Below are 27181 nucleotides of genomic sequence, written 5' to 3'. Positions count from 1 at the left end.
GCATGGTTTCTTTGCTGAGGTTACATGTGTCTGGAGAGCACTGTATGTTCTGGATGATTTTCATGGCCTGGTGTCACATCAGGGATGTTGTTGCACATCTTGCTGGCTCCAGGATGTTTCAAACTTCTTTCTGACAGGATTCAAGAAGACCAGAACTTCATCCTGTAGGTTCAGATTCTGCCCTAAGAACAACCTTTCTGGTTTGCTCCCTTTATTAAGAGGGCCTTCCTTCTTGCAGTGGGCTCAGTCAGGAGAGTGGGTGAGTGTAAACATTTGTAATCTGTCTGCCATACCTGCACATCTTTGTGGAAAGATGGTTTTTCAGCATTTTCCAGGATTAATTTACAAGGTGAATACTGAATTCTACCTGAAGTAATCCATTCTTCTCTCAGAATGAATCTATTCTGCCCCATGACAAGAGGCTTCATCTGTTGGATATTAAGTTTCTCAGTCTTGTTCTGAAGAATTTCGAAGGTCAAAACAACTGGGGGCAACAGCTGAAGCTGCTATGTGAGTCCGAGGCTGTGTTCTCAGTGTGTGAACAGGTTTCCTGAGCTTGTCCATGGGCAGTGAATACTTACGCATTCATTTCCAGGGTGGCAACCCTGGTAGGCTCTCTGCTTTTTCTACGTATCACTATCATCTGGGGTTATCTCCTTCCCAATTTCCTGCTAGTGGCACAGTAAAGTAGCTTCTCTTCATGCGGGATATTGTTTGCTGCATTCACTGTCTCTTCCCTAATTCACTGTTGTAGAATAAGAAAAGAGGACACCAAGACGAATAATTCCTGGAAAGAAAACTCCCCTCTCTAAGATCTGAAAACTCCTTCCCCACATTTTTCTTCTCTGACAGCCCTCCTGGACCCTGCCACTTGCTGAATTAAGTAGCAGGCAGTCATTCCATCTTCACTTTTAAGGACATTTTATGCCTTTGCCTTGAACCAGTAGGTTTTAGGTACTCTGTTAAAATTACAAGGTAAATTTAAATGCATTTAAAAAACAAAATAGATTAAGATTTTGGTTTAAGTGAAGAGTCCTCATTTTAAAGAGTGATTTCAGAAGTGATGGCATTGAGCACTGTTCTTTATGTACTAATAATAACAGATGTAGACTGTCCTACTGGGCTGAGGGAGAAAGGAAAATTTTATTCTTTGTATAGTGCACTCTGGCAATGGCCCTTCTTTCTCCAGAATAATAATGGTAAATTTTAGACTGTTCAAGCAGAGGTTATTACAAAAACTGCTGTAGATGAATTTCTTTTCATCAGAGATACCAGATGGGTAGTTCTGCAAAATGAAACCATCTGTTTATCCACAAAGTAGGTGTAGCACAGGCAGCAGCAGTGCAAGTTTTCCTTCAAACGGGCTTCAGTGTTTGAGAGGGAGCTCAGGGTTAACAAGGCTGTAAGATATTAATTACAATGTGGATGGATGTCTGCTAAGAACTAGACTAAGATCAGCAAGAGCATATCTACATGGAAAAGTTATACCTGTGTAAACTATACGCTGAATTTTAACTGCAATAGTTATACCGATATAACTCCCAGTGTAGATGCTCTTATTTGGTAATAAGAGTGGCTTTTTGGGAGGGGAGATGGAGGGGTTAGATTATGTTGCTTTGGAAGGTAGTGGTGATCTTTCGGTAACTGCTTACCAGGTCTGGATTTGAAGGGGTAAATAGGGTGAAAGGTGCTTAAAACTATTATCCAGAGCTTAAATTTAGTAGTCACCCCAAATTAGCTCTCAGCCAGAGATGGATTGCTTGATGTCTCTCCCATCTCACACAGTCATAATTACTGCACTTCGCCCTGTGTCCCCAAGGCCAGTGTCTCCCTTGTATTCCTGATCTGGCCACTGGGGAGTGCTGAAAAGAGAGGCCTGGACATGTCCTCATCTACCCTCTGGAGGCTGATAACACGGACTCTAATGTTCTTATCCTCAGACTGCTTGGAGAGTAAGAGTTCCAGTGTCTCTTGCTTCCGCTGTGTCTTCTCTGACCTGAAAAATCTAAATACATTTTCATTAATTCTTGGGTTAGAATGTTGGCTTAAATTCTTTAACAAACCTTAGAAAAAAGCTAACCTCTAATATCTGTTTTGATATCTCTTACTTGGTAGGCCACTGGCATGTACTAACTAATACAGGAGACTGGGAACTATAGTTCTGAGTATTAATAAGGTGACAGATTTCTTGTTGTTATAAGAAATATTAGAGCATACAATATGAATTTATGCTTTTATAGAATTAGTTCTCATAGTTTTTGTTTCAATGTGAAATATTTTGTGTTAGGATACTAATTTGCTGTATTTCATTTGAGAGATAGCATAACATTTGCGTTAAAAGGATTTATGATTTGTAATTCTTTTCTTTTCAAATGAGAATTTCACTTGCTAAATACAGATTACTTTGTATACTTTAAGAAGCTTTTTAAAAATACATGAACAGTGCAGGCCTTCTGTATATCTAATAATAGGGTAGCATCATGTTCTTGTACATATTTACTGGTCTGACTTTCAGAGAAAATAATTAAACAGTATATAAGAAGGTATTTGCAAATATTTGTATCCAGTAATTACTGTAGCAGATGTGTCAGCAACTGCAGCTGAGAGAACTTTATTTATCTATTTAACTCTTTGCTGCTATAAATCAGTACTTGCTGGAAATCCTGATACACAGTGCCTCATTTTCATGAAAACTTGATATCCCCCCACCCCTGACTCTATACTACATATTATTTTTTCTAAAAATCTTGAATGTACTTGTTCAGTGCTTAACTACACTGGGAGCTTCATCATTACTTCAGACAGGTGTATGAAACTAGCAGGCTAGTCTATTACAGAGATAGGATGTTGATATAAGAGTGATGTGATGTATTTTGTTTAAAGCTTTTACATTTATTTAGGTAATACATCAACAATTGAAATATTTGTTGCATAAACTCAGGTTAATACAAACTTTTTTTTTTGTTCTACAGTCCATGCAGTGACACTGTTTCTAAATATCTTTGGATGTTTGGCCTGGTTTTGTGTTGATCCTGCACGAGGGGTTGATTTTGGATTGAGTATCCTCTGGTTCTTGCTTTTTACTCCTTGTTCATTTGTCTGCTGGTACAGACCACTTTATGGAGCCTTCAGGTAACGCCAGTCTGGTTTTGAATATTTTTAATGCACATTATGCATTTTGAAATGTATTCATCTTTAAGTAGAACTTTATTCAACTTAGTTACCGTATTAACCTGAATTATTATTATTTAATTATTGGAAGCGGCAAGTCATATTAGCTCACTTGCTGCATCCAAAGCATAAACTGATGATGAAAGGCTAGCTTAGGAAGCTAATAATTAGGAATAGCATTTTTTAAAATGTATATGATTACTGATATAGCACTGATATTGGTAGGGAATGGATGACCTGGTGTTGTGTTAGCTGGACTTCAAATATCAGGAAAATTCTCACCAAGCTTCTATCCTATCACCTGTAAAATCACCACCAGTTCTGAATAAGTATAATGTTTAAAATTTAAAAATGTAAAGTGCTGCCTAAATATGAAGTTTCTAAATGAGTTTCATAAAATAGATTTAAGAAATCATACATTGACAAGTTAACTGCCATTGTATGTCTGCAACAACATGAGATGTTACTACAAATATTAAGTGCAGCTTATTTTCATTTTTTACTTTCATCCTAATATATTGATTATAAAAAGCAGTTGAGCTATCTGCTCAGTAAGCACATTCAGTGAATATCATTTGATGGTACTAGAGTTACACTGGTAACTCTTATCTGTTGTGGTTAATTGACAAAAAGAATGCATCAGTCTGCAAATCCATATTCAAGATCGATGTACATTAATCAAATTAAATTGGGGAGTAAGATTTTATCTTTTATTTTAAGAAATCCAGAACTCTAATGTGAGAGAGTAAATTAATCAGGAATCAAACTGAGTCATGTCTTTCAAAAAGTAGTGTCACAGTTAAATATTTTAGAGCTCTGCATACAACTAAACTGTATGTGCGTGAAATAAACTTCTTTTGAGTTTTGATCACTCTTCAAAGCTTATCAATGGATTTAATTTGAACTTTGATCATTACTGTGTTAAATCCTAATACAAAAAGAAATGTTATAACAAATAATTGCAAATTGGGTAAAGGTTTTGATATCTTGATAATATATACAAGGTTCTCTTGGGAGCTCAGACGGTCTGTGGGATTTTCTTTTTCTAAAAAACAGTGAAGTGGCCAAAGGAAAAATATAAAGTTTAAATTTCTTCATAGCTCTCATACTTCGTTCTTTTTTCCCCTCTCATGTACATGAATTAAGGAGCAGTTTCTATCACAGTTGCATTCTAACTCTGAATGTTCATGATTACATTTTTTTTTTCCAGTGGTCCCTTTCCAACAAGCACTGAACTGCCTTTTTCTCAGCAAGTACACCTTGATTTAAGGCCTGGTCTGCACACACACTTATACTGACATAACTAAATTGGTTTTAATTCACAGTTTGTTTTGTGCAAGTCTGAGAGGGCACTTATTCTGAAATTCTTGATTGCTTATCCTATTCATATCATAATGAAGCATTATATTTTTACTGACTTTAAACTTTAAAATTTAAAACTTTAAAATTCTCTTCTTTCAGTCCTATATTTCGATAACTTAGGCAGCTGCTGTGTTCTGTATATTTTCCTTTTAACCAACAGCATAGCTTTCCATAGATGTTGTTCAAGGGATGATGTGGTTAACTAAAAAGCGAACTTAACTGGAAACTTAGCTTGATTGATTAACAGTGAACCCATTATAGGTATATAATCGGCTGTAGAAGATAGGGAGCTCTGGGGAGCCTACATACATAAGGTCAAGGATCCCAAGGGCTTGAGACCACCTGGTGATTGGAAAACCAGTATGATTTGGAGCTGGGGGCTGGAACTTCCTGCTTCTGAGCCAGTCTGCCCATACTCTCCAGGATAAGGCTTATGGAGGTTGATCTGGGCTGTACAGGGGGAAGACATGGAGAGAGTTGTGGGTGGTATCAGGCATCCCAGCTTTTTCCCAAATGTGTACGCTACTCTGGGCTTCATAGCTACAGCTCTGCTTCCTACCCAGCAGAGCCAAGAAAAAACTTTTCTTTTTGGTTTTAAAATTCTTTGCTCTAGACAGGAGATCTCACTGTGAGCACCCAGTGATACGTTTCACATTCCTCTCCACTTTTTCCCCTACCTCAGCACAAAAAAAGTTGAAATGTTTTTTTTAAATGTTTCGTTTTTTTTTTTTCAGCTTGTATCGAGGCATCTCTTGTCCTCACAACTCTTAACTTTGCTTTACCCTGAGTCCGTACCAGTTTTCAAGATGGTCAGACTTTCCATATCCGGATTTTAGAGAAATTTGGAAATTGGACTTTAAACAGAAACCCTATTGCAACTTTAATTTTGGAGTCATGGTCACTTCTCTATAATGCAATTAACTCATTTGGTAGAGTGCATTCTTATAAGAAGGATATTATTTCGGGTTCAGGTTCCACTCAAGTTCCAATCTCATATGAAATGTAAAGGCTGTGTGTGTGTGTGTGTGTGTGTGTGTGTGTACGCTATCCTTCTAAGATGCATACTTTGGCTTAAGGCCATGGAATACATGTGATTGCATTGGGCTTCCATTTACTACTTAGGTCAGTCTGCACTACAGAGTTAGACTGGCTTAACTACATTGTTCAGGGCTGTGAAAACTTTCATGCCCGTGTGATGTAGTTAAGCCCAGTGCAGTGATGGAAGAACCCTTTCTGCCCCTGTAGTGTGTACACTACAGCAGCTCATCTGCAGCTATGCCATTGTAGTGTTTCTAGTATTGACATTAGTGTCTGTCTTTTTCCTGCTTAAGTAGGAGGGCTGCATGCAGACCAAGAATAGACATTGGTGTTTTCCTCGAAACAGCAGAGTTGAGGCAAGAAAGTTACACTTCTGCTGCTGAGCATCCCCTGCTGATTCTTCTGCATTCAATCTCCTTCCTTCTCTGCCTTGTACTCGGTGCAAGTGAATGTTTTGTGTTATGCAGTGTGAAGAAGTCAGAAGAGGTTGCCAGGGTGGGCATGCATCTTTTCCTCTGTAACATAGAAGGAAAGAAGTAGGAAAAGAAGAAGTAAATAAGATGCATTGGAGTGATGTTGACATATGGAGCATAAAAGAACCTGAAAGGAATTCATAAGGAAGCAATACAAATGATCAGGAGGCTGAAGAAATTGACTTAGGAGGAAAGATTAAAAGAGCTAAACATGTATACTGTTTTGACAGAAGAACATCACTTATGCAGTCTTTCAGAACCAGATCTTCTTCTTTTGGTCCTGTTTTTAGTCCCCCTTTCCAGATAGTGAGTATATAAACTCGTAGTATGAGAGGTTTCAGAGTAGCAGCCGTGTTAGTCTGTATTCGCAAAAAGAAAAGGAGTACTTGTGGCACCTTAGAGACTAACACATTTATTTGAGCATAAGCTTTCATGAGCTACAGCTCACTTCATCAGATGCATTCAGTGGAAAATACAGTGGGGAGATTTATATACACACAGAGAACATGAAACAATGGGTATTATCATACACACTGTAAGGAGAGTGATCACTTAAGATGAGCTATTACCAGAAAGGGGGGGGGAGGAGGAAAACCTTTTGTGGTGATAATCAAGGTGGGCCATTTCCAGCAGTTAACAAGAATGTCTGAGGAACAGTGGGAGGTGGGGGGGGGGAGAAATAACATGGGGAAATAGTTTTCACTTCAGCAGGTGGGTATTGTAGTTGTAAGAATGCATGATAGAGATCTTGTAGGTGTTTGTCTCTGTCTGAGGGGTTGGAGCAAATGCGGTTATGTCGTAGAGCTTGGCTGTAGACAATGGATCGTGTGGTATGATCTGGATGAAAGCTAGAGGCATGTAGGTAGGAATAGCGGTCAGTAGGTTTCCGATATAGGGTGGTATTTATGTGATCGTGTATTAGCACCGTAGTGTCCAGGAAGTGGATATCTTGTGTGGACTGGTCCAGGCTGAGGTTGATGGTGGGATGGAAATTGTTGAAATCATGGTGGAATTGCTCAAGGGCTTCTTTTCCATGGGTCCAGATGATGAAGATGTCATCAATGTAGCGCAAGTAGAGTAGGGGCATTAGGGGACGAGAGCTGAGGAAGCGTTGTTCTAAGTCAGCGATAAAGATGTTGGCATACTGTGGGGCCATGCAGGTACCCATCGCAGTGCCGCTGATTTGAAGGTATACATTGTCCCCAAATGTGAAATAGTTATGGGTGAGGACAAAGTCACAAAGTTCAGCCACCAGGTTAGCCGTGACATTATCGGGGATAGTGTTCCTGACGGCTTGTAGTCCATCTTTGTGTGGAATGTTGGTGTAGAGGGCTTCTACATCCATAGTGGCTAGGATGGTGTTTTTAGGAAGATCACCAATGGACTGTAGTTTCCTCAGGAAGTCAGTGGTGTCTCGAAGATAGCTGGGAGTGCTGGTAGCGTAGGGCCTGAGGTGGGAGTCTACATAGCCAGACAATCCTGCTGTCAGGGTGCAATAACTGAGATGATGGGGCATCCAGGATTTCCAGGTTTATGGATCTTGGGTAGCAGATAGAATACCCCACGTCGGAGTTCCAGGGGTGTGTCTGTGCGGATTTGTTCTTGTGCTTTTTTAGGGAGTTTCTTGAGCAAACGGTGTAGTTGCTTTTGGTAACCCTCAGTGGGATCAGAGGGTACTGGCTTGTAGAAAGTGGTGTTGGAGAGCTGCCTAGTAGCCTCTTGTTCATATTCTGACTTTTTCATGATGACGACAGCACCTCCTTTGTCAGCCTTTTTGATTATGATGTCAGAGTTGTTTCTGAGGCTGTGGATGGCATCTTCCTAAAAATACCATCCTAGCCACTATGGATGTAGAAGCCCTCTACACCAACATTCCACACAAAGATGGACTACAAGCCATCAGGAACAGTATCCCCGATAATGTCACGGCTAACCTGGTGGCTGAACTTTGTGACTTTGTCCTCACCCATAACTATTTCACATTTCAGAGTAGCAGCCGTGTTAGTCTGTATTCGCAAAAAGAAAAGGAGTACCTGTGGCACCTTAGAGACTAACAAATGGACAATGTATACCTTCAAATCAGTGGCACTGCGATGGTTACCCGCATGGCCCCACAGTATGCCAACATTTTTATGTTTCAGAGTAGCAGCCGTGTTAGTCTGTATTTGCAAAAAAGAAAAGGAGTACTTGTGGCACCTTAGAGACTAACAAATTTATTTGAGCGTAAGCTTTCGTGAGCTACAGCCGATGAAGTGAGCTGTAGCTCACGAAAGCTTATGCTCAAATAAATTTGTTAGTCTCTAAGGTGCCACAAGTACTCCTTTTCTTTTTGGTAGTATGAGGTATATGAGCATTTTTTGCTGCTAAATGGTTCCAAAAGTGTGGTTGAAAATGTAACTGTAGAAATGACATATTGTGGTTCTCTGTATATTAAGTCTCAGTGACTCTAATTTTCAAGCTGAGAACAGCTGATATAAAGGTATGGATTTTTTTCCCTACCAGCCCTGTAAACTCCAATCTGAGAGTTAACCAGAGTTCTTTCTTATGCGTTATCCCCAAAATTATTCCCTCAGAGACACCTATGCAGCCCCACTACATTCTGTGCGTTTGTACAGGTGTAATTGAAAGGAACTTGGTACACAATTCTGTTGAACATGCACAGATAGGAATAGAGTCTAGTTTCCCCTCTGAGCTTTGTTGGCTGTTCAATAACTGTGGAGGCAAAACCAGTAAAGGCTTGTTTTTGTCACTGTAAGCGGATACAAAATGAATCTAAGGGTAGGTTTATGCTTATGGCAGGGTGTAGAGTACAGACACTGCACACCCAGCTAGGATGGGTATATATAGCAGTTTAGATGATGATGCACTGCTTACGCAAATAGAATACAGACATGCCAGAAGCCTGCGGTATATATACCATTCATGGTCTCTAGATGCCAAGCAGAGTTTCCTATGTCTACACTGCTCTTTTTAGTAGTGTAGTGACCTGCTGCCTCCCTGTTGCTGGAACCTTTCTCCTCTGTCTCCCTCCTGCCAGAGCTTTTCATTACCGTGTGTAGGTAAACAACACAGTCTGGACGCAGCCTGTTTTTTACTGTGGAACATAGTTAAACGTACCCTACACGCTGCCACAAGCGTAAAGAAGCCCTAAAGATTGAAGGCAATCTGAAGGTTGAAGGAAATTTGGGTGAAAATGATCATGAAACGATAGATTTCATGATTCTAAGGAAAGGAAGGAGTGAGACCAGCAGAATAAGAACAATGAATTTTAAAAAAACAGACTTTAACAAATACGGAGAACTGGTAGGTATGGTCCTATGGGAAGAAGATCTAAGGGACACAGGAGTTCAGGAGAGCTGGCAGTTTCTAAAGTAGACAATATTAAAGGCAGATTATCCCGGTACAAAGGAAAGATAGGAAGAATAGTAAAAGGCCAATATAACTCCATCAGGAGCTTTTCAATGATGTAAAAATCGAAAAGGGATCCTACAAAAAGTGGCAACATAAGTTACCAAGGATGAGTACAAAAGAGTAGCACAAGCATATAGAAACAAAATCAGAAAGGCCGAGGCACAAAATTACTTAAACCTAGTAAGGGACATAAGGCAATAAAAAAGGTTCTATAAATACTTTAGTGACCTGATACTCAACACAATATTAACAACAAGGGTGAAGAAATGCAATCCAGAATAGGGAAAGAACAGTTAATGAACATTTAAATAAATCTGAAATATTCAAGTTGGCAGGGCCTGATGAAATTCATCCTAGGGTACTTTCGGAACTAGCTGAAGCAATCCCAGGACCATTAACTATTATCTTTGAGAATTCATGGAGGATGCATGAGGTCCCAGAGGACTGGGAGAGGGGCAAGCATAATACTTACCTTTTAAAAGGGGGAGCAAAGAAGAACTGTGGACTAGTCAGCCTGACTTTGATACCTGGAAAGATACTGGAGCAAATTATTAAACAACCTGTTTGAAAGCAGCTAGAGGATGATAGGATTATAAGAAACAGTCAGCATGGATTTGTGAAGAACAAATCATGCCAAATTAACCTGATTTTCTTGTTTGAGAGGGTTACTGACCTAGTGGATCGGGGGAAGCTGTGTAGGTGTGATATGTCTTGATTTTAGTAAGGCCTTTGACACAGCCCCATATGACATTCTCATAAGCAAACTATGGAAATGTGGTCTAGCTAGACGAAATTACAATAAGGTGGGTGCACAACCGGTTGAAAGACTTTACACAAACTGGGGGGGTGTATCTAGTGGGATCCCAGAGCAGTCTCTGACCTGGATCTGGTACTATTCAATATTTTCATTAGTGACTTGGATAATTAGTGACTAGTGGACAGTATGCTTGTAAAATTTGCTAATGACACCACGCTGGAAGAGCACTTTGCAGGATAGGATTAAAATAAAAACAACCTTGTTAAATTGGAGATTGGTCTGAAATCAACAAGATGAAATTGCGTAAAGACCAGTGCAAAAAGTACTACTTTTAGGAAGGAAAAATCAAATGCCCAACTACCAAATGGGGAATAATTGGCTAGTTGTTAAAACTGCTAAAAAGGATCTGGGGGTTATAGTGGATCACAAATTGAATGTGATGCAATTACAAAAGGCTCTTATTCTGGTATGTATTAACGGAAGTGTTGTATGTAAGACACAGGCAGTAATTGTCTCGCTTTACTTGGCACTTGCGAGGCCTTAGCTGGAGTAGTGTGTCCAGTTCTGGACTCCACACTTGAGGAAAGATATGGACAAGCTGGAGAGGGTCAGGAGGAGAGCAACAAAAATGATAAAAGGCTTAGAAAACCTGAACTGTGAGGAAAGGTTAAAAAAAAAAAAAAAACCTGGCCATATTTGGTTATAGAAAAGAAGACTGAGGCGGGGGGCCTGATAACAATAATCAAATATATTAACGACTGTTATAAAAGGATGTTGATCAGTTGTTCTCCATGTCCGCTGAAGGTAGGACTAGAAGTAATCAGCTTCAACTGTAGCAAGAGAGATTTATGGTAGATATTGGGGAAAGCTAGCTATAAGGATAGTTAAGCACAGGAATAGGCTTCCAAGGAAGGTTGTGGAATCGCCATCATAGCAAGTTTTTAAGAACAGGTTAGACAAACACCTCTCAGGGATGGCCTAGAATTGCTTGGTCTTGCCTCAGTGCAGGAGGCTGGACTTGAGGACTTCTTGAAGTCCCTTCCAGCCCTACTACTTCTATGATTCTAAATACAGATAAGCAGAATTAAGAAGATGACATTTTTACATAATCACTTTTCAGAGTAGAACCTCATGTAGATATAAAGAGTTACCATTTGGTGTTTAAAGATTGGTCTAAATCATTCTATAAAATCTGTTCTCCAACAATTTGTATGGTTGAAAAAGTTACTTCGATAATGTAGTTGTTTATTTGAATATGATTTTAACTTCCTGACCAGCTTCTTTAATGTTTTCTTTTTCAGGAGTGACAGTTCTTTCAGATTCTTTGTGTTCTTCTTTGTGTATATCTGTCAATTTGCTGTACATGTACTCCAGGCTGCGGGATTTCAAGGATGGGGTAACTGGTGAGTGATTAGCTTTATTCAATTTTGTGTTACATATCAAAGAATAAAACTGGTGTGTTAAGTTACAATAAAATCTCAGTGTAAAAGACAATAGGTGTATGCAGAGAAATAATTTAGTAGGTACTATTTTTCATTTGGCGTTTTGGTGATGAGGGGGCCAGATATCATTGTAGAGTGCCCCTTATTGTTGTAAAAAATCTATCCCAAGGATATCTGGAGAGGCAGGCACTCCTGATTTTAGGGTGACCAGAATGTTATCTTTCACTCTAAGCCCCTAACTCTCCCAGTTTCATATCAACTCTGCTCAGACATCACATTGACTGTGTTTATGGATCTGATTTGCCCTACATTTGGGGAAACTAAGAAAAAAAAATCTTAAAAATAACTTGGGAGGTAATAACGTACAGAACAAGAATTAATGTATTCACTAATGTAATTTTCAGTTGTGCTTCACTTGCAGTAACTAACCTTTCAATCAAGCAGTCGTCTGTAGCAACTTCAGTTTATATTAACATACTGGAATGTGAAAACAATATTACATTGGGATACCTTGCTAACCAATGGCATGCATCCTGGCTCCTCACTTTTAAAGGATTTAGAAACAAATGATACAAGGAAGTTCGCAAAAAGAAAAGGAGTACTTGTGGCACCTTAGAGACTAACAAATTTATTAGAGCATAAGCTTTCGTGAGCTACAGCTCACTTCATCGGATAGAGCTGTAGCTCACGAAAGCTTATGCTCTAATAAATTTGTTAGTCTCTAAGGTGCCACAAGTACTCCTTTTCTTTTTGCGAATACAGACTAACACGGCTGCTACTCTGAAACAAGGAAGTTGTAAGTGTTCTGAATTGGTGAGAGTATGTGTGCTTAGTCCAGCTTGGGTTCACATTTGACAGTAAATTTAAGTACAGTAACTCCTTGCTTAATGTTGTAGTTATGTTCCTGAAAAATGCTGCTGTAAGCGAAACGATGTTAAGTGAATCCAGTTTCCCCATAAGAATTAATGTAAATAGGGGAGTGTTAGGTTCCAGAGAAATTTTTTTCGCCAGACAAAAGACTATAAAAGACAGAGTATAAGTTTAAACAAACAATTTAATACTGTACACAGCAATGATGATTGTGAAGCTTGGTTGAGGTGGTGGAGTCAGAGGGTGGAAAAGGGTGGGATATTTCCCAGGGAATGCCTTAGTGCTAGATGAACTAGCACTCAGCTAAGCCCTCAAGGGTTATCTCGTTGTTGTTAATGTAGCCTCACACTTTACAAGGCAGCACGAATGGCGGAAGGGGAGACAGCATGGCAGAGAGATGCTGTGTGTGTGTGTGTGTGTGTGTGTGTGTGTGTGTGTGTGTGTGTGTGTGAGAGAGAGAGAGAGACACGTGTGCATTGCCCCTTTAAGTACACTGACCCCACTCTAAGTACACTGCATTTTTAAGTAGATCAGCAAATTGAGACAGCAGCTGCTGCCAGCAAGCTCCCTCCATCCTGAGCCCTGTAGTGCCCCCCCTTTTCTGTGGAGATGGGGTAAAGGATCAGAGGGGGACACCCTGACATTAGCACCCATCTTCCCTCTCTTCCCCCGCCCCCTGCACAGCAAGCAGGAGGCTCTCAGGAGCAGCTCCAAGGCAGAGGGCAGTGGGGGGGAGGGACAACTGAACTGCCTGGCAATTGATAGCCTGCTGGGCAGCTGCTGCACAGGGAACTTAGGGGAGCAGGTTCCAAGCCCCCACTAGCTTGCTCCAATGGGCTGCTCTTTCTGCAAGCAGTGGATAAAGCAAGTGGCTGCCAAATAATGTTACAAGGGAGCACTGCACAACTTTAAAGGAGCATGTTTTCTAATTGATCAACGAAACAGCGTTAACTGGGACGACTTTAAGTGAGGAGTTACCGTAGTCTTGCAGAAGATCTGGAGGACACTCTGAGCCCAAAACCTTTTTCCCTGCTGCAGTAGCTGTTGGGGAGGCACATGTGCCCTGCGCTGCCTCATGGTCCCTCCAAAGGCTATATAAAGGCACCACCCTGAACCCCCTCAGTTCCTTCTTCTTGCCACTGGCTTATGTTAGAGCTCTCTGTGCAGTTCTCTCCTCACGGTTTATTTTCTGCATCATAGCTACTTGCTGAATCTTTGTAGTGTAAATAGTTAGTACTTGTAGTATAGTGTAGTGTTAGTTTTAGTGGGTTATGTAATGTTTTCTGGATTTTAAGCGCTGCTTGTGGTGTGAGATGTCTATTTCTACTAGTGACCTGCATACATGCTGCTTATTGTGTCTTGGTGAAGAGCACATTAAGAAAAGGCGCAATATCTGTCCCCCTTCTTGATGGGGAGCCCTTGACTTTTGTCACGAGAAGAACTATTCTGTCTTCATCCTCTCTGGACAGTTCAACACTTCTGACTTTGTCTTCTCCAGTCCTGGAGGATTTTAAATCCTACCAAGACTTAGGAAAATGGCTACTGCCCTAGGTATTGAATCTGAACTGGTACAGGAAAATACCCAAAGTTACTGAATATCTTCCAAGAATCTATTCCAGGAAGGGTGTAGCCCTCCCTATTAATGATGCCCTTCTGCAACTGGCGAAAACCTGGCTCACCCCACTCCAATAGCCAAACATACTGATAAACAGTACCGTGTCCCATCTCAGGCGTTTGTGGGTTTTTTACTCCCACCAAGCACCAAACTCCCTAGTCACAGCTGCTAAAGAGAGATCGTGGCAGGGGAAATTCAAGTCTACCCCGAAAGAAAAAGTGGCTGAGAGACTGGATGCATTAAGGAGAAAGATTTATTCTACTACTTTGCTCCAGATGAGGACAGCAAGCCCTTCTTGCAAAATATGATTTTCTTAATGGGGAGGTGATGTCAAAGTTGTCAGACAAATTGCTGGAAGATACGAAGGAGTCATTCAGGGCCTCATTAACTGAAAAATAGGTGGTGGCAAAGATTTCATTCCAGTCTGCTCTAGAAGCTGCATATGCTTCCTCAAGGACTGTGGCCTACGTAGTTATAATGAGAAGGGCATCCTGGTTGTGTGATTTTGGGATAGCTCTGGACATTTAGCAGTCTATTGAGGACTTTACCTTTTGACAGTCAGTGTCCATTTTCAGACAAGACTGATGAGGTCTTGCTTTTGGATCTTGTGCTTGTAACAGAAGACAGGGTTGACCTCACCAATTGTAAACATTTTGGCTATCTGCAGTACTGGATGATAGCATACAAGATTCCTCCCTTTTACTGGTCTGTTGTGCACCACCAGTTGCCATTGTTTAAAACTTCCAGTAGGTTCCATTTGGAAAGGTAGCAGACGAGAATTGTATATTCTGTTTTTTTATCAATATAGTATCCTTTTCTGATATGTAATTTCCTGCCAGTTTGTTGATGCTTCAGGCTGCATGATCCCAGAGCACTGAATGTTGTCCAGGCCTTTGAATCATGCTGTCTCTCTTAGGGTCAGCACCCCCTTTCTGACTGGTTTTGTTCGTTTGTTTTCTTTTGGAAAGTTTTTCATTATGCAGAATTATTGTCTCGATGCATTTGCATTGAGGCTCTGATATGTTGAGGCTTTGCCCATCGAACCAAGTGCTCATTAAATCATCCGTTAATACTTTGAAGCCTGCATCAAAGTTTTACATTGAGCAGCTTTGGGATGAATTATTTTGGATTTTTGGTTAATCAGTACTCAGCTAGTGAGCCATCAGCACTCTTACGAGTACATCAGCATATTTTGAGCAGTCAGCACAGGTTTTGGTTTTATCTATTTTGGTATGATGTCCTCCTCACCTGCAAAGGAGGAAGGCAGGCAGCTCAGTGGCTTCAAGAAATGTGACTTTACCAGGAAGGTTTCTCTCGTAGTTGATCAAGGTACATGGATTTTAAATCTTGGCGTCAAATATGACCAGCATGATTTACAAGACCTTGTTTGGAGAGGTTTCAGAGTAGCAGCCGTGTTAGTCTGTATTCGCAAAAAGAAAAGGAGTACTTGTGGCACCTTAGAAACTAACAAATTTATTTGAGCGTAAGCTTTCATGAGCTACAGCTCACTTCATCAGATGCATTTGGAGGAAAATACAGTGGGAGATTTATATACACACACAGAGAACATGAAGCAATAGGTTTTATCATACACGCTGTAAGGAGAGTGATCACTTAAGATGAGCCATCACCAGCAGGAGGGGGAAGGAAGGAAAACCTTTCATGGTGACAAGCAAGGTAGGCCATTTCCATCAGTTAACAAGAACATCTGAGGAACAGTGTGGGGTGGGGTGGGGGGGAGAGAAATAACATGGGGAAATAGTTTTACTTTGTGTAATGACTCATCCATTCCCAGTCTTTATTCAAGCCTAAGTTAATTGTATCCAGTTTGCAAATTAATTCCAATTCAGCAGTCTCTCCTTGGAGTCTGGTTTTGAAGTTTTTTTGTTGAAGGATAGCCACCCTCAGGTCTGTAATCGAGTGACCGGAGAAATTGAAGTGTTCTCCGACTGGTTTTTGAATGTTATAATTCTTGACGTCAGATTTGTGTCCATTTATTCTTTTGCGTAGAGACTGTCCAGTTTGACCAGTGTACATGGCAGAGGGGCATTGCTGGCACATGATGGCATATATCACATTGGTAGATGCGCAGGTGAACAAGCCTCTGATAGTGTGGCTGATGTGATTAGGCCCTATGATGGTGTCCCCTGAATAGATATGTGGACAGAGTTGGCAACGGGCTTTGTTGCAAGGATAGGTTCCTGGGTTAGTGGTTCTGTTGTGTGGTGTGTGGTTGCTGGTGAGTATTTGCTTCAGTTGGAGGGCTGTCTGTAAGCAAGGACTGGCCTGTCTCCCAAGATCTGTGAGAGTGATGGGTCGTCCTTCAGGATAGGTTGTAGATCCTTGATGATGCGTTGGAGAGGTTTTAGTTGGGGGCTGAAGGTGATGGCTAGTGGCGTTCTGTTATTTTCTTTGTTGGGCCTGTCCTGTAGTAGGTGACTTCTGGGTACTCTTCTGGATCTCAGTCTGTTTCTTCACTTCAGCAGGTGGGTATTGTAGTTGTAAGAATGCATGATAGAGATCTTGTAGGTGTTTGTCTCTGTCTGAGGGGTTGGAGCAAATGCGATTATATTGTAGAGCTTGTCTGTAGACAGTGGATCGTGTGGTATGATCTGGATGAAAGCTAGAGGCATGTAGGTAGGAATAGTGGTCAGTAGGTTTCCGATATAGGGTGGTGTTTATGTGACCATCGTGTATTAGCACTGTAATGTCCAGGAAGTGGATCTCTTGTGTGGACTGGTACAGGCTGAGGTTGATGGTGGGATGGAAATTGTTGAAATCATGGTGGAATTCCTCAACAGCTTCTTTTCCATGGGTCCAGATGATGAAGATGTCATCAATGTAGCGCAAGTAGAGTAGGGGCATTAGGGGACGAGAGCTGAGGAAGCGTTGTTCTAAGTCAGCGATAAAGATGTTGGCATACTGTGGGGCCATGCGGGTACCCATCGCAGTGCCGCTGATTTGAAGGTATACATTGTCCCCAAATGTGAAATGTGAGAACAAAGTCACAAAGTTCAGCCACCAGGTTAGCTGTGACGTTATCGGGGACATTATTGGAGAGGGTCACCCAGATACCCATTGGGTTTAGTGGGGGTTACCTGAAATCTCTTCCCCCCACAGAAGCATCCTGAGAGTCCCAGATATTTGAGTGAGGTCATCTTCATAGAGGAATAGGATTATTTCTGTGTATTGATTTATGGGCTGGCTCCAGCACCACGTTTTCATGAAATGCTTATGACTATAGTAAGGACTATATGTACCGGATTGGGATTACATATTTTCTCCTGTTAGAATGTTTGGCTGACCAAGGACACTGCTGAAAAAGTTGTCTAAGAATCACTACATGTCCCCACCAAAGCACTGGAGTGATTAGAAGTCACGATAAATGACATAAAGCAACCCCTTACTTGTCTCCCATAGACAGTTGGAATACATAGGAATTTTGCTAGACAGAGCTCAACTTGAGATCTTCCTGCTTCGGCAGGAATGAGGACATTAAAGTCTGACTGAGCAAATGTTGGAACTAGTGTGTGTCAACCTGGATCAGGCTACAAATGCTGGCAGGTAGGGCTTTGGCCGTATTCATAATAGCCATGGCAAATCTGCATGTAAATCAACCTCAGTGGACCCTGAGATCTCCAGTGGAGGCAAACATCACAAGAACCATCACTTTACATCAGTGTAACAGAACCATAGAGCTTTGCTGGCCTGGAGGTAGTCCAGAGGCAGTCTCCAATTAGTAGGATCCCCAAAAGTACCCAAAGGACATATCCACAAGTGGAAAAGATTTTAGGCGAGTAGCAGACCGTGACCAATTTAGTAGACATAATGAACCCTCTCTAAGCGTGCACACATAAATTCAAAGCTTATTATGTTAATTTAAGATGAGGTGTGATGTGGCGCTGTCAGGTGGTGCTGTTACCATAGAAACAGGGATCAGCAGTGACATCATCAACATGTTAAAATGACCACTTTGAAATATTTGTATTCATTTGTTTGTTTAGTGACTTCATGTATTATTTCAAGACCTAAAATTGGACTTCACAACAACGATGTAAAGGGTAAAACAAAATCTAATCATAAATTTGTACAGGTATCATTGAAATATAATAGGGCTAGTGATGTTTCTAGTCATCATCATCATCTTGTTATGATCTCTGACAGTGTGTGGGTTACCACAGTGTTTGTTTCCTTGGTGTATATATGCAATTCTGTGCAGGGAAGATTGTTCTGACTAAAACCATGGTTGGTTGAGTAGCAACCCCTATTGGTACAGGCACAAATAAGGACTTGTAGAAGCTCAGGTGCCTTTGGGGCCTTGAGGAGTACAAGAACCAGTTCATCATGTACATTTTTCCATTCATGTTGCAATGGTGATCCAATATCTTTGTTTGCCAAGATGCTCTTTTGACGTGCTCTTCAAAACTATCCTCACATGGTCGGAGTTTGGCCAGTGACTTGCCCTTTGTGATAGCTAGATTGAGGAGCAAGCAGTTTAGATCTCCACGGGTGTCCTTTTCTTTCTTGCTCTGGTCGTACAGCACTGCTACCAACTTCCTTGCTGCAGAAATTGCGGGTTGTCTGCCACTCTCCCAGTTTGGCAAGATCTCTGAAGTGGTAAGCTCCCTTTGTTTTGACAACATTATACGCATTTTTTCCCCAATACCAAATAGTCAGTCACAGCCTGTTAATGTGTGTATAACAAGAAGTATGTTGCAGAAGTGAGGAGTGCGTGTATCACAAATAGCGTGCACAGGTATGATATGATTCTATTCAGTTGCACTGGTAATGTAGTCTTTTTCAATCCACATGTTATCTGTGTGTTCCATTAAGGACCAAAACATCTGCATTAGGTGACCTAATTCTTATGGTTCCTTTGACACCAAGAGATGCAAAAGCCATATTGGCACATACAGCAGCATCCTTGTGTCCACTTTCTCTTGAGTACTGTACATGTCTTGAGCTTCTTCAACACCTGTACTGGTGATGAACTTTGCTACTTCATCTGTGAAGAAGCCTCCAGCAAGGAGGAGTGTTTGGGGTGTGCTGCTACACTCTCAGATTTATTTTGAACCATACAGTCACAGAGGAATTTTTCCATGGAGGCACAGGGTGTCCACCGATCACCTGGTATTTCTTGCATCCGACCTTAGGTCCTGTCCAGTGCTGTCTGTCTTCAGTTTTCACAGTGTTACTGTTGTGATATTGGTCAGACTTTGATTACAGAATTAGGTTTGTCAAATCCTTTTAGGACCTGCCTCAAGTACTCAGTAGTCAATTTATTGAATGTGTGGAATTTGATTCCAGCCTTCTTTCTAATGTACACTGTGGTTTCTTTCAGAGTAGCAGCCGTGTTAGTCTGTATTTGCAAAAAAGAAAAGGAGTACTTGTGGTACCTTAGAGACTAACAAATTTATTTGAGCATAAGCTTTCGTGAGCTACAGCTCACTTCATCGGATGCAAGATAAATTTGTTAGTCTCTAAGGTGCCACAAGTACTCCTTTTCTTTTTTGTGGTTTCTTTGTTGCATGCTCTTACCTTATGGAATATTTCATCTTGAGCTCCCAGTTGATGCTTTAATTCAGCTTTGTCTGTTCCTCTCATTGTTCCGTCAGGATGGAAGAGGGACTTAGGCACAGGTTCTAAGAACAGTTGCCATTGAAACATCAACTCATCACCTTGCTAAGGATGGCTCAGCGGAAACCAGTTTCTAGGCTGGTAGCTTCTGTTGTTGTCTCTCCCTTGCTGATATAAATTTGGTCCTCTTGGACATGTTAGCAAATGTTTTGATGCCAGGTTTCTTGACTGTGCTGAGGAAGCTGTGTCCCCCCATCAGAATCGAGTGCACCTCTCACAAATTTCTCTTTGTTCTTCAGCCACATCTACTATTTTAGTAGAGACTCTTGTACATCTGATGTTACGTGAAGTCCAGTAGATATACTGATAAGCACCTCTGAATGAGATTCAAGGTAAAATGGGTTTGTCATATTGTTGATGGCATGGTTGGTAAGAACTGTAATATGCTTTTCATCCCTCTTCAGTGTAGAGGCAAGGACTTGTTTGTGCATTTTGTCTTTGCTTCCTTTTTTTAGGCCACCTCTTTCTTTCTCAGCTTTTGCATATTCTACTCCTGGGGTATTCTGCACTACTGTGCAATGCAGAATTTTGCAGAGATTAATGTTTTTTGTGCATAATGTTTCCTTCCCCCACAGAAATGGGCTGCAGTGCTGCTGGCCCCCACTAAGGGCCACCAGACCCAGTACAGCCCAGCTCACAAGTAGAAGACACTGTGGTGGCGGGAGGGGGAGAGAGTAGAGTTCCTAGCAGCTGTAGTTCCCCACACACCCTGAGGGAAGGAGACAGTGGTGCGTAGGAAACTGTGTGCAAGCCTGGGACCCAGTATCAGGCTGTTTCTCCTTCTGGATCCCTGGGCGGTAGGGGGAGGGGTGTCCGGGAGGTGGGGGTGTGTGGTGCAGCTGGGAGGGAGGGGGAGGATGTCTGAGTTGCCGGGGGGGGGCACAGCTGGGTTCTGGGAGAGAGGGAGCTGGTGTCTGGGCTGGGGAGTGGGCACTGCAGGGTTCTGGGAGGGAGAGGGCCAGTGTCTGGGCTGGGGGTAGGGTGACCAAACAGCAAATGTGAAAAATCGGGACGGGGGTGGGGGGGTAATAGGAGCTTATATAAGAAAAAGATCCAAAAATCAGGACTGTCCCTATAAAATTGGGACATCTGGTCTCCCTAGCTGGGGTGGGGGCATGGTTGGGTTCTGAGAGGGAGAGGGCCAGTGTCTGGGCTGGGGGAAGAGCCCATGGCTGGGTTCTGGGAGGGCGGGGGATGGCTCAGTTCTGGGAGGAAGGGGAGCTGGTGTCTGGGCTGGGAGGGGGCCATGCCTGGGTTCTGGGAGGGAGGGGAGCTGGTGTCTGGCCACCCCATCTGGGCTCTGGGGTAGTGATGGGGCAGAAAAACAGGAAGTGGGTTGTCATAGGGATTTCTTTAACTCTCTATTCCTGGGAGGAATTTTTGTGTCTGTATTGTTACAGACATACTTGCTGACAGTTAATTTGATATAAAGTACCAAAATAATTGAAACTTCCGTGGTTATGTAGTGTTGTTTTGACAAAATTTTCAGAATTTTAAAATATTGTGTTGGTTTCAGAGTAGCAGCCGTGTTAGTCTGTATTCGCAAAAAGAAAAGGTGACACAAGTACTCCTTTTCTTTTTGAAAATATTGTGTGCAGAACTTTTATTTTTTTGGTGCTGAATTCCTCCAGGGCTAATGTTCATAATATGAATGTTTGTCATCTCTCATGTTCATACCTACCTATGCATAAGTGTCACTGAATTAAAAAGATAGTTTCTAGAGTATTTCAAAGTGTACTATATGGATAGGGAATTACAAATTAAAACATTCTAAGAGGCATATGAGACACTGCATTGTATGTTCAAAGCTTACAAATGGAGAAGCGTTAGGTTAGGGTCACATGAATTTGTATCTACTCATGATGCATTACAAACTATGGACACTCAGTCTACTCCTGCATAACCTTCAGTGTGAGACGTGATTGATCTACTCAGCAAATTTCAATTTAAAGTATAGAAAATTATTAACACTTTGACAATTATATATGCAAAGTGAAAATATTTCATGTTAGTGTATTGCAAAATGTTTTTTGTCACATGCTAAACAGCTTAATCATGTCTAGAAAAAATATTGCCCATGCAAAACCAATAAAAATACATTGTCGTTTGGTAGCTTTCATCAATAAATGCCACACCTTCAATAACGTGTTGAAATTAACTTAAACAGTAAAAACTAGTCATTATCATGTTGCAGTGTTTCTGGAACTGTGCAAAAAATGACACTCATTTTTAGTAGTATTGTTTCAGCTTGTTTGCAGGCTTATGGCACCACATGACAGCTCCCCATCATACCTCATCTAAATGTACATTAAAAAAGCTTGCAAATGATGTATAATGTGGGTGTGTGTAGGATGGGTACATTAAACTCCTTAAAGATGTCCCTTTTTGGAGAATTGCCATGTCTATTTGTGATTTGGTACAATCAGGTCTACCTGGATCCTTTAAATGCCTTTCTCAAACCACTTGACTGTCCCTCTACCTTTTGAATCAGGATTAAAGATCAAGTCCATCTATGTTTATCGTGTGTTTTAATTCACCATGAGCTAGCTGAAGGTAGACCAGCGATCTCTGCAGCCACCTGTTTGCATGTTCATGGGAAGCATGATACTTTTGAGACCCCTAGTTAAAAGACCTCTGGCATGGGATAATGTGGTTCTGACAAAGCCAATAAAAGCTCCTTTTGAGCCATCTGTAAGCTTAGTTTTCTTTAACGGAAAGCTATTTTCCCTGTGGCCCTGACTTCACTTGCAACGCATGTGGGTTTTGTTGTTTTTGAGCTTTAGGTTCTAGTAATTGATTCACCTTAGACAAGTTTTTAAAAGGGTTAGGTGGTTTTCTGGAATTAGCATTGATTCCTTTGCACAGATACTAAAACATTTTGACCTAATTGCATTTATTGTCATATTAATATTCTTCCTATTCCTGCATACCTCCACAAACTCAACATTAAAAGGGCATTAAAGTGGTTATTTAATTGTAACCTAAGTACAAATGTTCAATTCTTTTGACGCTGTATTTATGAAAAGGGCCATATTTAAATGGCTGTCTGATTGCATTTCTTATAGCTCTGATCTGGCAGATCTTCAGTTAGTTCCTGTCACTGCTCCTACTCGTTCAAATAAAGCAGTTTCTGGTGCAAATTTCAAGACAGACAAAACTCTATTTGCTTAAATTTAGATTTCTCCCTATAATCCTTATTCATTCTTTGTGCTACAGAATGTGAGATTTTTTCTTTTAAGACGTCTCTTTTTAAATTTTTTTTTTGTTTTTGTTTGGTTTTTTTGGAGGAAACGTTCTTGAGGTTCTGTTGGTGGGTGTAGTTTTTTCCTCCTCTTTTTCTGTGGATGTATTTTATACCTCTTACCTTCCCCTCCCCACATAATTTAACCCTCCACTTTCATCTTTCCGTGTTCTGGACATTGGTCTACATTTGTACAGTGTTGCAGTGTTTTATCGTTGTTATAAGAGATTCCTAAGTGTGAGATTCCTGTAAAGATAGGATAGTTAGAGAAGGGGAAATAAAATTTGGGTGGTACTATATTTAGCTGGCATGCTCTATTGTGGGAAACTTTCATTTTTTGTTTAAAATTTTGTTTGTTTGTTTGTCATTGACTGTATACATCACCCAAAACATGCTGGGCTCTGTATATATACATTGTTTCAATTTAAAAACTACTCAAAGAATGTTAAGGTTGCAAAGTCAACCACTTGAGAGTTAGGAAATGCTGAAATTAAGATTGAAGATAGTTTGCTGAAGTTTCCAAAAAATAGCGTCAGTACTTGCACCACTTTTAATATAGATGAAAATCAACATTGTGAAAACCAATTGAGACAATAATGCCAAACTCAGCACTGCAAAAAAGACACAGAGCAAAGACACATACCTACATACACATATGTCCACAGACACTCTCAAATGCATATTTTTTTTTTTAGCAGATCAGTGCTACTCAAGGTTATTTGGGTGTGACAATGGTTAATTCTTCTCTGTTTGCCAGTGTTCATGTGAGATTAATCCATTTCCTACTGTTTGTATATTTGTGGCTGAGTTTTTTTTCCCCCTTTGGAAGTGTAAGCCTTTATAACAACTTGTGTATATATAATATGTTTGCCTCTGAAGGTTCTTTTTGCAGTGTGTCACTGACAGTATGGATTTGGTCATCTCATTATATATATTCTTAACCAAGAAAGCTACACTTTTTTTTTTTTTTTTTTTTTACAGTGCTGAGATTTTTTTTCAAGATAATTTTGGCTGGGGCTGGAGCTGATCTTGCAATGAAGTAAGAAGCTCCAACCCGTTAGTGAATTTGTCCTCTGATTGGCTGTCTGCCCCACTTTCCCACCTCCTGGGGCAGAATAATCAATCAACTGCTACCGAGTTCTCCCCCAATCTCCTTAAGCCTTTTTCACTGGGGTGGGAGGGAGCTAAAGAGCCAAGCATCTCAGAGTGGCACCACTCCTTCTTTTCCCTCCTGTGAGCATCCTGTGGAATGGTTTCTCTGCTCCTCCCCTCTGCCTCTGTGAAGCACCCTACCTAGGAAGGGGCAGAGGTGAACAAAGAGCTTCTAGAGCTGCCCCCACCTCCTAAGCCTGGAAAAGGTTGAGAAGAGTGAAGAGAACCAAGAGGCGCAGAGAGGAAGCTGGGGATGCAGAACTGATGAGGGTGGGGCTAGGGTGCTCCATTGAAGAGGTTTCTTCAGTAGGAACAAAGTTAGCTTGTCCAATAAATTTGGGGAACTGTGCAAAACTAATTGTTGCACACACAGAGGATATAGGAAGGGGGAGTTAAAAATCAAGGCAGATACCCCCCCTTTCCAAAACAAAACAATGTTTTTTTTTTTAATTCATATGATTTTTTGGCCCAAACTATATTGTGGTGGGGTTTTTGTTTAAGTCTGAATCATTATTTTTGGTCTCTTGAAGTTGATAATACTGTAATATACAAAAGGCAGAATTAATGTTGTATGGATATGACCTTAGTGACTGTGGTTGGTTGATTAAGGTTGATTTGTTTGTTAGGGGAATGGACAGCATGTGTTTGTGAGTGGCTGTGGGGTGTATATTTATGAGAAGGTGACATGTAGGTGCACTCTTTATTTCCTGACTTTTGTGATTTTGAGTTTTGCATTATATTGTCCATTACCTGGTTTTCCAAAATGTTTACAATTGAGATTGCAGAGACAGGTGTTAACTTTAGTTTCAAATTACTTTGTTTTACCATAAGATTATCCAGTTTACTTTGGTGAGAAATTCTTTTTCACTTCAGTGATGCTATCTCTAATATAGTGGTTGCATGTGAATGAGACAGCCCCTTGAAAAGCTCTCCCCTGTGTCCCATGTTTTTCAGTAGGAGTGAAGCCACGCACTGCCATAAGTTACAGTGGCTGCCATTTCCTCAAAACCTTAGCAAGTGGAAGGGAGGCTGCTCTTGGAAAAGATACACTCTTTCAGTGAATGCAATGGAATTAAAGCCATGCTGCCCCCAATGAGGATGACCACCCTAAGGGCTCAGTGGTTAAGAAGAAAGGCAGGAAACTGTCAGAGGCTTGTTGACATTACCGGCATTTTCATCAATCCTTTGTTTCTTTAGTTATACTGCTGCAAACTAGGTTAATGCTATTCAGTAAAATAATCTGGTGTGATTTTTTTTAAACGTTTTATTGATCAGAGAATAAAGAACTGTTCATCTATTTGAATTTATATTCTACCATTCTTCATTAAGAGTTTAAAAAAAAGTAACATCCTGTCTAAAACTCTGAAAAGTTTTTTTTAGTCTTAAGACCTCATCTACACTACAAAGTTATGTCAACAAAAGCTGCCTTGCATTGACCTAGTTGTGCATGTTTCTACACTTAATTTTTTCTCCCACTGATGTAAGTTCTCCATTATGCTGATATAGTAACACTATCTCCACGTGCGGTGTTGAGCCATGATCAATGTATTGAGGTTGATGCAGCAGAGATGTAGACAACACATAACTTGTGTCAACCCTACCAGTCCTCTAGCAGCTGTCCCACAATGCTCAACACTGACTGCTCTGGTCACAATTGTGAACTCCAGGCAGCTGTATCCATTGGGATATTTTTCTCACTGAGTTCCAGTCTTGGGATAAAAAACATCACTTCCCCTTCAGTCTACCAAAAGCACATTCAACTGTAATTTTGTACCTGCTGAGATGGTACTTGAATCTTTCTTCGGTGCTGTCCAGGTGGCTGGTGTGTTACTTCATGAGCCAAAAGAGTAAAGGGTAGGCGGCGTCCTTGGAATCACTGTTGGCACTTCTATATCACCAGTGGTAATCCGCCAGTTGGGAAAGAAAGTCCTTGCTTGTAGCTCTCTGAACAGTCCTGTGTTCTTAAAGATGCAAACATCATGCACCTTCTCTGACCAGCCAACACTGATGTCAGTGAAGTGTCCAGGTTATCCACCAGCGCTTGTATAACCACAGAAAAATAGCCCTTTCTGTTGATGTACTTTGTGGCAAGGGGGTCTGGTGTCAAAATAGGGATACGTGTGTTATCATGCCACAGCAGTTTGGAAATCTCATTGCTACAAATCCATCCTTTATGTCCTGCATGTTGCTGATAGTTACAGTCCTGTGCAGCAGGAGATGATTAATGGCCCTGCACACTTGCATGACTATGGCCCCCACAGTTGATTTTCCAACTCCAAAATGATTTCCCATGGTCAGGTAGCAATCATAGAAGCATAGAATATCAGGGTTGGAAGGGACCTCAGGAGGGCATCTAGTCCAACTCCCTGCTCAAAGCAGGGCCAATCCCTAACTAAATCATCCCAGCCAGGGCTTTGTCAAGCCTGACCTTAAAAACTTCTAAGGAAGGAGATTCCCCCACCTCCCTAGGTAACACGTTCCAGTGTTTCACCACCCTCCTAGTGAAAAAGTTTTTCCTAATATCCAACCTAAACCACCTCCACTGCAATTTGAGACCATTACTCCATCTTCTGTCATCTGCTACTACTGAGAACAGTCTAGATCCATCTTCTTTGGAACCCCCTTTCAGGTAGTTGAAAGCAGCTATCAAATCCCCCCTCATTCTTCTCTTCTGCAGACTAAACAATCCCAGTTCCCTCAGCGTCTCCTCATAAGACATGTGTTCCAGTCCCCTAATCATTTTTGTTGCCCTCCACTGGACTTTTTCCAATTTTTCCACATCCTTGTAGTGTGGGGCCCAAAACTGGACACAATACTCCAGATGAGGCCTCACCAATGTCGAATAGAGGGCAACGATCATGTCCCTCGATCTTCTGGCAATGCCCCTACTTATACATCCCAAAATGCCATTGGCCTTCTTGGCAACAAGGGCACATTGTTGACTCATATCCACTCATATTCTCGTCCACTGTAATCCCCAGGTCCTTTTTTGAAGAACTGCCGCTTAGCCAG

General features: G+C 41.1%; 1 protein-coding gene across 3 annotated transcripts in view; it reads left to right on the top strand.

Moving 5' to 3' along the window:
• SCAMP1 (secretory carrier membrane protein 1) overlaps positions 1–27181 on the top strand; it is a 91295-nt gene that overhangs the window by 55912 nt on the left and 8202 nt on the right. For all 3 annotated transcript variants that reach the window (XM_038401302.2, XM_038401303.2, XM_043515305.1), the window contains 2 exons: positions 2973–3132; positions 11514–11615. In XM_038401302.2, the coding sequence (XP_038257230.1) occupies positions 2973–3132; positions 11514–11615 (262 nt within the window). The remainder of the gene's footprint in view (positions 1–2972; positions 3133–11513; positions 11616–27181) is intronic.

Source organism: Dermochelys coriacea, chromosome 5, assembly GCF_009764565.3.
Source record: "Dermochelys coriacea isolate rDerCor1 chromosome 5, rDerCor1.pri.v4, whole genome shotgun sequence".
NCBI lineage: Eukaryota > Metazoa > Chordata > Testudines > Dermochelyidae > Dermochelys > Dermochelys coriacea.
The sequence above is the reverse complement of the archived record's forward strand: the minus strand, read 5'-3'. Positions and strand labels throughout refer to the sequence as shown.